General features: G+C 30.3%; 1 protein-coding gene across 3 annotated transcripts; it reads left to right on the plus strand.

The window, feature by feature from the left end:
• The first annotated feature begins 6,534 nt into the window (after positions 1–6,534).
• On the plus strand, positions 6,535–10,985 carry LOC107841698 (endo-1,3;1,4-beta-D-glucanase). Of its 3 annotated transcripts, none has more exons than XM_016685546.2 (8): positions 6,535–6,944; positions 7,359–7,505; positions 7,700–7,721; positions 8,156–8,279; positions 9,496–9,586; positions 9,715–9,804; positions 10,152–10,252; positions 10,607–10,985. In XM_016685546.2, exons 1-8 carry the CDS (start codon positions 6,923–6,925, stop codon positions 10,745–10,747), a joined length of 738 nt encoding a protein of 245 aa, XP_016541032.1. In that variant the 5' UTR covers positions 6,535–6,922; the 3' UTR covers positions 10,748–10,985. The 3 variants fall into 3 exon arrangements, with proteins under 3 accessions (XP_016541032.1, XP_016541037.1, XP_016541042.1); XM_016685556.2 differs by lacking the exon at positions 6,535–6,944 and adding an exon at positions 6,973–7,264; XM_016685551.2 differs by having other exon boundaries at positions 6,768–7,505.
• The last annotated feature ends 340 nt before the right edge of the window (positions 10,986–11,325 follow it).

An 11,325-nucleotide genomic window follows, 5' to 3' on the forward strand; every position in this document is an offset into this window, starting at 1 on the left:
TACATAGCTTACTTTATAGTTGTTGGCTTGTTTTTTCATTTTTCGGCCTCTTTGATATGTGATTTCTGTCTACTCTGCATGTCTTTTTAGCCTTTTTGTATTAATTTCATATATTATTAGTTTATTTGACAATTTATTTTTGTTTAATATATTATTAGTTTATTTATTAATTTATTTTTCTTATTGTTATTCAAGGTTTATTTAATCTGGAGGAAGGCTTATGTTAAAGATTAATTTAAATTTTATTTTCTATAGGTTCTTTATGCACTCCTTTGTAACATTGACTTTCCATAGAATCACGAGAAAACAATGTGGAGGCCTCGATAAATGTTTGATGACAGTTTAGGTAACAAATTTTACAACAATGAGATACTTTAGGTCTGTTTTTGATCCTTCACTTTATTCCCAAGTCATCAGAATAATTTTTCGAGGAAAGAGTGATTTGTAGTATGATTTTTCATAATTTGTTCTAGACGAGCATTTAGAATTCAACATATACACTAAAATAATAAATTTGTCCTATTTTTGGACAGTTGCTTTATTTTTTGGATAAAAACGTCTAAAAATGTGTACAAATCGTTTAAAACTTGAATTCAATGTGTGTGTATATATAGTTTTTTCTACATCTACTATATTTTCTTATTTTGTTTTCATTCAAGTCGTCCTTTAGGGTCAAAATTTCCTCTTAGGCAAAAATTATTTTCCGCGGAGACTGAAGTTTGTGATCATTATCATATTGTTTTATTGTAGTTTACAGATCGTAGATGAATGTCGGTTGACTTTGAGGAATTTTTTATGTAAAGGTTAGTTTTAATTGCATTTTTTGATATCTTTATTGTTGTATTGTTTTATTTTAATTTATAGGTAGTTGAAGAATGTCGGTCGTCTTTGAAGAATTTTTTTAGTTAAAGGTTATGTTTAATTGTATTGTTTTAATATCTTTATTAGTGTATTGTTTTGTGGTAGTTTACAGGTTGTAGATGGTAGTTTACAAGTCGTAAATGAACGTTGATCAGCTTTGAGGAATTTTTGTGTGTAAAGATTAGATTTAATTGTATTATTTTGATATCTCTTTTATTGTACTGTTTTGTTATAGTTTACAGGTAGTAGATAAATGTTGTCGGGCTTTGAAATATTTTTTTTAGGTAAAGATTAGATTTAATTGTATTATTTTGATATCTCTGATTTGAGAATTTTTTTTGTGTAAAGGTTAGGCTTAGATGTATTGTTTTTATATCTCTATTATCATATTATTTTGTTATAATTTACAGGTGGTAGATGAATGTCCGTCGGCTTTGAGGAAATTTTTGTGTAAAGATTAGATTTAATTATATTATTTTCATATCTCTGTTATTTTGTTGTTTTGTTGTAGTTTACAAGTGGTAAATACATGTTAATCGACTTTGAGAATTTTTTGGGCAAAGATTAGGTTTAATTAAATAAATTCTCCATCTTTAAATATTTAAAAATATATTAAGTTTAATTATTATACTCATCTTTATCAATTTAAACAAATATCCTATTTAGTGTAACATTTGAATTCATTAAAGTGGGATACACGCGCAAAGCGCGTACACCTAAACTAGTTTAAAAATAAGACAAACAAATTAAAACAGAAGAAATAAAAAATTATAAAGAAGCGGAAGCTGGCAGGACAACCATGACCTGCCTGCTTACCGCACTTATATTATTGTAATTTGTAATAATTTTTATGCTATTGTTAAATATATAATATTCTAGTTCTAAGTGGCCCGGGCTTAAACTCAGATATAAATTTTCATAATTATCAAAAACATCAATTTATAGAGAAATAAAATTAGTAAATATCAAAGGACACATGTGATTTATCAACAATATGTCTAATGTGATTTGATAATTAAATTTGGAGAAGATAAAGTGTATGCATATGTTACCCCTACCTCATTAAGGTAAGGAGACTGCTTCTAAAAGACCCAAGAGACTCAAGTGATTCATATTCTAGTAATTAAAATAATAAAATATAATAATTACAATTTGATGACGATCATAAATTAAAAAATATTTTTGTATTTTGCGAAATGTCAGCATATAATTCTATTCAATGAAATTTGCAAATCTAAATTTTAAAATTGTGTTTTTTGAAATTTAAAGATGTGTTTGGACATGCGTCTTACTTAGAATTTTTTTAAAGCTTTATGAATGAATTTGAAGAATTTGATCAAATATCATGGCCAAATAGATATTTGAAAATTACTCCCGATATTTATGACCAAAAAGCTAGCTATACTCGCTCCCTTTCATTTTACTTGACCTCTATATAAAAAATAAATATTTATTTTATTCGTCTATTTTAGCAAATTAAGAGAGGTTTTTTTTTTTTTTTAATAGTCTTAGCATAAAATACCTATATAAATTAGTACTCCCTCACCCCTCCTTCCTCCCCCTATTTTTTTATTTGCTTCATTTGAATTGTTCTTATATTCTTAAATATTTGCTCCTTTAATCTTTCACGATATTTTGAACAAAATCTTCTTATTATGCACTTGCTTCTTTAATTTTTTAAGAATAGGTTGAACAAAATCTTTTTATTATGTCCTTGTTCAATAAATGTGATTTTTATTAATTTGAAAAATAATATAAGACTTAATTAGAAATATATTGATAAAATTACTTTTAATTTTATAGGACTAAGTGATTTATTAAAGAATGTGCTCAATTTAACTGAAGTAAATTTAAAAGATAATAGATAAATACTATAGTTAAGAAGATTATTAATAAAATTAATTTAATAAAATATATCTTTAAAACTTTTTGTAAACATGTATCAAATTCACATAAGCCAAACAATATAAGGGGGAAATATAAGGGAGAAAATGGTCTATTACACCCTAACCTTTAGTCGAAATTCTAACTACACACTTATACTTTGCCGGGGATCCTATGACCCCCCTAAAATTCCTCTTCTTCTTCTTCCTCCTCCTCCTCCTCCTCCTCCTCCTCCTCCTCCTCCTCCTCCTCTTCTTCTTCTTCTTCTTCTTCTTCTTCTTCTTCTTCTTCTTCAATGACATCCAAAATTAATTTATCATTTTCCTCATCTCCAAACACAAAATCAATTGGTTTCGACTTCAAATTCGTCGAAAATTTTAAAATAGGTATTGTTCATTGTTTCCAACTTCAAGATTGTCGGAAATTTTAAAATCGATATTGTCCATAATTTACGACTTCAAAGTCATCGTAAATTTTAAAATGAGTATTGTCCATTGTTTTCGACTTGAAGGTCGTTGAAAATTTTAAAATTCTCTATTGTTTCCGACTTTAAGGTTATTGAAAATTTTAAATTTGATATTGTTCATTGTTTCCGGCTTCAAGGTTGTCAAAAATTTTGAAATTGATATTCTTCGTTGTTTTCGAATTTAAGATCGTCGAAAATTTAAAAATTGATATTGTTCATTGTTTTACACTTCAAGGTTGTCGAAAATTTTAAATTCAATGTTGTTTATTATTTCTGACTTCAAGATCATCAAAAATTTTAAAATCGATATTATCCATTATTTCCGACTTCAAGGTCGTCGTAAATTTTAAAATGGGTATTGTCCATTATTTCCGACTTCAAGGTTGTCGAAAATTTTAAAATTCTCTATTGTTTCCGACTTTAAGGTCATCAAAAATTTTAAATTTTGTATTGTTCATTTTCCGGCTTCAAGGTCATTGAAAATTTTGAAATTGTTATTGTTCGTTGTTTCCAAATTTAAGATCGTCGGAAATTTAATAATTATATGGTCATTGTTTCCCACTTCAAGGTTGTCGAAAATTTTTAAATTCGATGTTGTTTATTATTTTCGACTTCAAGATCGTTGAAAATTTCAAATTCGGTATTGTTCATTATTTTTCATTTCAAGGTCGTCGAAAAATTATTTGCATAGAAGTAGGAATAATAAAGTTTGAAAAGGAAAAGAGATGAAAAGTAGTGGTGAAAAAATAATGGTGAAAAAATGATAAAAAGTGATAAAAATGGAAAAGAAAGTAAATAAAAATTAATTTTAAATAAAAAAACACGTGTCAAAATGTTGTTGGCGCATGCATCACACCTTATCCAAAATGACTGGTTGTCAAGTTTTTTGAGGTAATAATTCCACTTTAAAATAGTTCAGGTGGGTCATAGGACCCCCGCAAAATATAAGTGTGTAGTTGGGATTTGAGGTAAAGGTTGGGGAAACTTTTGACCATTTTCTCAAATATAAGGCAAAGAAAAGTAGAGATGGAAGTAGGGCCCACTCAGAGAGATACTAAACAAATTACTTTCTAGGGAAAAAGCTCAAATATACCACTGAACTATCAGAAATGACTCATTTATGTCATCCGTTAAAAGTTGGGCTCATTCATGCCACCGTCGTGACAAAACTGGCTCATCCATGCCATTACTTTTAACAGCCGATTTTTAGAAAACAGCTTTGCCACGTGGCAGCATATTAGAGGTCCACGATATTTTATTTTTTTTAATTTTTTTTTATCCATTAAAAAGAATCCACCCAACTTTTTGATCCATTAAAAATTAGTTTGATCTATGACGATTAGGTTAATAGTAGAGTCAAAATTTTCATTAAAAGATTTTAAAATAACATAAAAATATATATGAAAAAATCAATGAACATTATATATATATATATATATATGTATATGTATATATATATATACACATATATATATACATTATATTTATTTTATACTCCACACAAATATATACTCCCATGTTATCTAATTTATCAAAAACATATTGGATTTACTTTTGTTTTTATATATGCCAACTGGCCTTAGACTATATTATACAAATTCCATGTCATCTTCATTTTATTCTTTCTTCTTAGATATTTTATTTCATTAAAGAGAAAAGAACAATAAAATTTTGGAATTAATCAATTCATTGAATTAAGTATATAATGAAATGAAAAAGACTATACATACATAATACTTGTGAGTTGTAACTTGCATGCATGACTTATATATTATTTTTATTTAATTTTTAATTAGGATTGGACCACTTAAAATTAATTATATAAGGATATAAAACTATGGCGTCTCACCAATTTTTATGTAACTATATCATTAAATCAAATTGTAATATAAGAAAAATATAATTGTAATTTAGATAAATATTCTACCTCTAATGATTAATGTTGATTGTCAAATAATTATCTTAATATATGATTGTGTCAGGACATTAAACAACATATTAAAAAAGATGAAAGGGAGCAGTATAATGAGTGTTTGAGAGAACAATGTCCCACGTGAAAAGTAAAAAAGAAATAAAATTATTTATAAAATGTCGAATATTTAAGGTCTCTTGAAAAAAAATGTCAATTTGGTTCAAAGCGAATGATATCATACAATATTAAAAGTATTTTATGATAATTAATTAGTACAATAATTGATATCAACTCCACTGTACTGAAATTTTTACAGGATGGGTATGAAGATGATAGAGTGGCGGCATGAGACGTATTGACTTATTGTCTTTGCTTGTTTATGGATCAATTACTATATCTGACCACAATTTTAAGCCGCATACAACCAAAAAAAAAAAGTCAATGAGTTTGGTAACTATAAATACTCGGATGATATGAGACGATACACAAATAATCTCAAAATTAACTCATTAACAGTAATTAATCAAGTAAAACTTAGTTCAAAGGGAGATGATCGTATTATTGATCCGTATTGTGAATAGAGTCACACGCGAAAGCCAGAAAAGAAAAAAAAAAAACTATTGATATGGGGCAATATACAAATAATCTCAAATTTTGAAAGCATAGATCAAACTAATTTTTAATGGATCAAAAAGTTGAGTGGATTCTTTTTAATACATCAAAAAAAAATTTAATTTTTTTTTTTAAAATTAATTTTTTTAAAAAATGACGTGAACCTCTAATATGCTGCCACGTGGCAAAGCTGTTTTCAAAAAACCGGCTGTTAAAAGTAATGGCATGGATGAGCCAGTTTTGTAACGATGATGACATGAATGAGCCCAACTTTTAATGGATGATATAAATGAGCCATTTCTAATAGTTTAGTAACATATTTGAGCCTTTTCCCTACTTTCTATGAGGGGCCCATTCCTCTTATATTGCGTTCCATGTGGGAATGGTTGTAGTCAAAATAAATGAGGGCAATGTACAAACTGAAATAGTCACCTGTGAAATTTTCATTAGCCCCTGTGAGGATGTGAGGACGACGAAAATGAAATATCTTCCCTTATTATAAGTAATTTAGAAAGTAAGACAAGCAAATTGAAACGAAAGAAATAAAAAATTATAAAGATGCAGAAGTTGGCAGGACAACCATGACCTGTCTGCTTTTCAAATATTTTAAGTGATCAATTATTGTAATTTATAATAATTTTTATGCAATTGTTAAATATATAATATATTTAGAAAGTAAGATAAATAAATTAAAATGAAAGAAATAAAAAAATATAAAGAAGCGGAAGCTGGCAAGACAAACATGGCGTGTCTGCTTTATCGCACTTATATATATTAGTAATTAAACTTATTATCGAATAAATTATTTTTAATTAGTTACAAAGGTGTTGCTAGAGTGTCGATTATGAATTCAACCAAACTTAATAACTCCGATTTAAATCTATTTGTTTTAAAAATTCATTCAACATGTATAAATTATTAACTTAACTTCGTGCACCATGTCTTTAGAAATCTGTATAATTTATCATTATCCTAGAGGTATAGCAAATTAATATATATTGCCAAATTTCTCAATAACAATTTTTGTATATAATAATATTTTATTATAACGCTCTGATGTTTTTGAAATTGATTTTTTATAGTAAAATTTCATCAACTCAAAATTCTAATTTTTCACCTATAATTAAAGCTAACTTCAAAGAGGGATCTTGAGACTTCTTAACAAGACACTTGTTGTTAGCTTCTGGATGATAATAATAATTTCGATAAGTAATTACCCGTGTCTTCTGTTTCTTCATTCTTTGTTCATCTTATCTCTATTTATTAATTATTTTTGGCAAATAAGACGATGCCCCAAGTTTGTTTTTATAACCAACAAAAAATAATCAATTAGATAAAAAATCAAACGTTGTGCATCATGCTTTTCAGAGGAGCCCGGTTCATGCTTTGATTATAATTCTTTACCTTCTGATTTGTCTACAAAAGAGAGCCTTTCTATATTTAATACTTAAAATTTGTAATACCACAAAAAAGTAGGTACAAACAGTGACACACAGGAGAGTACTACATCAATCGTGAGCAATTATCAAGTGTGTTCGTTATGGAGCATCAGTTTTGATAAATTAACCGTCCAACCTCTTCCATAATCTGCAAGGATTAATATTGATATTATTAATATGTCAGGTATGGAGTGTTGTGATAACCCACCAAATTACCTGAGTGGAGCAGGAGGAGAAGATGGACATGTCCAACAACTCGGAGGCTTCAACTGTTACATTTCTGGTCCTGCTCATTCCACCCAAGCTGTCCTCCTTGTTTCTGATGTTTTTGGTAACTTCTCTCGTATAAAAATATTTGTTGTTCTCTGATTTTTTCTTATAATAGGCTTAATTTTCTGTTCCTACATTAACTACCTCTGATTACTAGTTTAGTTGAAGGAAAAACAATGATATCCTGTTGATTTGTCCAGGTCGGACTTATTTATTCTCAACTTATTAAGTATTGTCTGTTTGATTAATGTGCAGGATATGAAGCTCCAAAGTTGAGGTATGACTTGCACAAATGAATCTGATATATATGAAGTCCACTTATGATTTTGTTATAATTCGGATGATGCTATCTTTATGATTCATTGATTTGGTACCCCTCCTTCCCTTTCCCAAACAAAAGAGTATAACACAGCAAAGTTAAGTATCCTTTCAACCTATCCCGGATTTGTTTAAGACTGAGGCATAGTAGTTGTTGTAACCTCCGTTTACTCTATCAAAGTACGTAGTTTCTCTCAAATCCTAAACAAACCTTATTCTTACTGACTCACTGTACTAACAAATGGCTAAACACCTTTATCAAAAATAAAAAAATGATTAAAAGCCATTGTTGGTAAGATGTTGAAGTCTCGATTGAGTGATCAGAAATAGCTCGCTGTCAGAGGTAAATAAATATATTCTCCAAACTGATATCACTTGTTTTCCATCTTATAGAAAACTTGCGGACAAAGTTGCAGCAGCTGGCTTCTATGCAGTAGTTCCTGATTTTCTCCGTGGCGATCCCCATATAGCTAATGATGAGAGGCCTTTAGAAGAATGGATAAAAAATCACGGACCAGTGAGTTCCTGTTTATATTGTTTTTCCATTCAAACACTACTTCAGAGTCAAGAAATTAGCTGAGGTCTCAGCTTTTGTAAGAAAAGATTTCCCTTTTCCTCTCGTAGAAGATATTAAGAATTCTTCACCAACTTAATTAATATCCAAGACATTTCATAGAAGAATCTAGAAAATTCAAGAGCTGTAGAGAACAAAATAAAGATCTCTAGAATGAGTGTTCTAGAGAGAAAGGTCTAGATATATTCTAGAAAAGGTAGTTCTAGAATTAAGTAGTTGGCGGAAGATTCTAGAATAGAGTAGTAGTAAATATGCTTAGCTAGATTCTTCCACCACCACCTATAAATAGAGGTGACCATTTGAATTGTATGTGTGCTCAAGTAAAAGAGTGCTCAAGAATAGGATAGCTCAAGAAAAAGAGTAGGTGATCAAGTAAAGTGTGTTGCTAGAGTGTAAGTACAAAGAAATTGAGTGTAAGAATTGTAAGACCGAAGCGGGTCTTTACTTTGTAATAATAAGATTCAAGTTGTGAGAAACTGATTGCGTGCCCACTATAAAATAAACTACAGAAGGTCCCTCTCTTGCAATAGCTCTTCTTATGCTATCCCTGTTCGTGGGATCTTTCATCTTTTCCTTCTTTATAGGAATGTAATGGAATTTCCTCAAATGATAGCAGCATTTTCGAGCACTTCCTATTTTCATCTGCTCTTTGATAGGCTATCTGACATGTCAATGCCGTCAAAGTGGACTTTACATGCCTACTTTACCTTCAAATCATTTGTTCAATTTGGTCGATTTGATACATAATTTGTTCTTTTATCTTTATGTTTCAACTAATAACCAATTTGGGGCAAAGCTGAATGGCAATCTCCACTTGTTTATCACCAATTAATCTAGCTCTTAAAAGATATAACATTCTTGATCCATTCTTTTACAAGTTTTCTCGGCTGGAATCATATATGAGTTTTCCCGCTATAATGACCTTTTCTATAGGGAGAATAGAACTATCTTGAGAAATCTATACTAACCTATCCCTTTCTACAAAATAAAAAGGGTTTCTCATGCAGTAGCAATCAGCCTTTCATTTCTTTCTTATTGGACTGGCATATAATTGATTCTGCTGAGTTTGAAGGGCTTTTTATATTTTGGCTTGTTCACTCATGGGGTCTGGTGTCCTAACATGTTTGCACTTCTAGCTAATGTATTCTTGTTACTGTAGGATCAAGGGTTCGAAGATGCAAAACCAGTTATTGAAGCGTTGAAGAGCAGATGTGTAACTACAATTGGAGCAGTAGGCTTCTGTTGGGGAGGTGATTCTTCTTTCTCTGGTTACAAGATCTTTTTATCTTCCTTTGGCATGGATTTTGTCAGCAGTCTTGGAGAATGTATCTTCTTTATTGGTCTAATTTGCTAAAGAATTACTTTGAATTCGTTCCAGCTAAGGTGGTCGTGGAACTATCAAAATATGCTTATGTCCAAGCTGCAGTTCTATTGCATCCTTCATTTGTTGCTGTAGATGATATGCACGGTATGACTTTGTTACTAGATCCTCTATTGCATCTCTTGTTTGTAGATGATATGCACAAATTGGGAATGTTCAGGCATGATTTTCATATAGGCCTTGGTCCCCTCTTCAACATACAATTTTTTAAGTATGACGTCTTTATCGTGCTTCTCTCATTTTGGGCAGGTTGGTGGGCGGTAGGGTTGGTTTTAAAATTTATCTAGTTTGATAATTAAAATACATTATTTTTTCCATAGCAGCTCCATTCTACTACTTAATTTAGAGCATAATTTCATAATTCAATGCACTAAGAGGGCGAAGTTTTTATAATTCAATGCAATCACAAGTCCCTAATTTGTTGTTGTGTTCAGCTGTTAAGGTTCCAATCTCAATATTGGGGGCAGAGATTGACCGAAGATCTCCACCTGAGCTTGTCAAGCAATTCGAGATGGCCTTAAATGCTAAGCCCGAGGTAGGAAACTTTAGATGCTTAAGCTTTTCACGAATTGCACTTGGAGACATTACTTTAAAGCCTTCCCATTGGTGATCATAACTTGCTTATGTTGCTTTACAAAAGAACGCACAAAAGCTCACTCCTTTATGAACTTTCAAATCACATGCTTACTTTGGCCAAAGTTCTCTTATTAGTTTCTGCACTTATAATAAGCATTTGAACCAATACAAGCATCAAATTAAAGTAACTTCTTTTAGCTTGTCACAACATGGTTTACCAATAATTACTGGTTCCACAGAGGTTTATAAAACTTGGATTACACTGCCATAGAACGAGAATGAAATGAACGTTTATGGCGGTTTTTTTGTGCAGATTGATGCATTTGTGAAGATTTTTCCTGGGGTTGCACATGGATGGTCCGTGAGGTACAATGATGAAGATAAATTGGCTGTAAAATCTGCTGAAGAGTCTCACCAAGACATGTTGGGATGGCTTGAAAAACATCTCAAGTAAAATTTGCTCACTGTAATGACATGTTTCCTTTGTATGTGTTTGATAATGAAGGTTAGGAGGGTTTTATTTGCAACAAATGATTCCATCTGCATCTTGTTGGAATATGGATTTCTCAGCATGAGAAACGAGTGTTTGTTTTGGTTTATGAGATAATTTGCAAATGTCATCAATAGGACTCTTCAGATGCAATGCTCAAGTTAAACTAATGGATTTAACTCTAATCAGATTTTTGTGTTTATAGACGACTTATCAATTTTTTTTTTAAGACTTATCGTAATTTGATTATTTGTACGGTGATCGTCAATCTACTACTGACCTTTTTCTTTTTATGAGTTTGCTCAATTATGCTTTGCGAACTCACATAAGTGGAATTATGTAGGACTTCTTTGTGAAAATTCGACTGATGAGCTGGGAAAACTTAAAAGAGAAAAGAGGGGTGCGCGGTTGACAATTTTACCATTATGCTTGAGTAGTAGATCATATCAAAAGAATAGATGTATTGAGGTGTATATACAAAAGAACAATTGTTTGCCAATTCAAATTGGTAATGAGAGTTTTTCACTTAAATGAGCTTATTT

Source organism: Capsicum annuum, chromosome 1 (genome assembly GCF_002878395.1).
Source record: "Capsicum annuum cultivar UCD-10X-F1 chromosome 1, UCD10Xv1.1, whole genome shotgun sequence".
Taxonomy (NCBI): Eukaryota; Viridiplantae; Streptophyta; class Magnoliopsida; order Solanales; family Solanaceae; genus Capsicum; species Capsicum annuum.

Bases quoted from the DNA above. Each gene is read 5' to 3' on its own strand.
- LOC107841698 (XM_016685546.2), top strand. From the start codon at position 6,923: ATGATAATAATAATTTCGATAA. The intron at 7,722-8,155 runs GTATGACTTGCA...TCCATCTTATAG, and splicing joins TATGAAGCTCCAAAGTTGAG to AAAACTTGCGGACAAAGTTG. The intron at 10,253-10,606 runs GTAGGAAACTTT...TTTTTTGTGCAG, and splicing joins CCTTAAATGCTAAGCCCGAG to ATTGATGCATTTGTGAAGAT.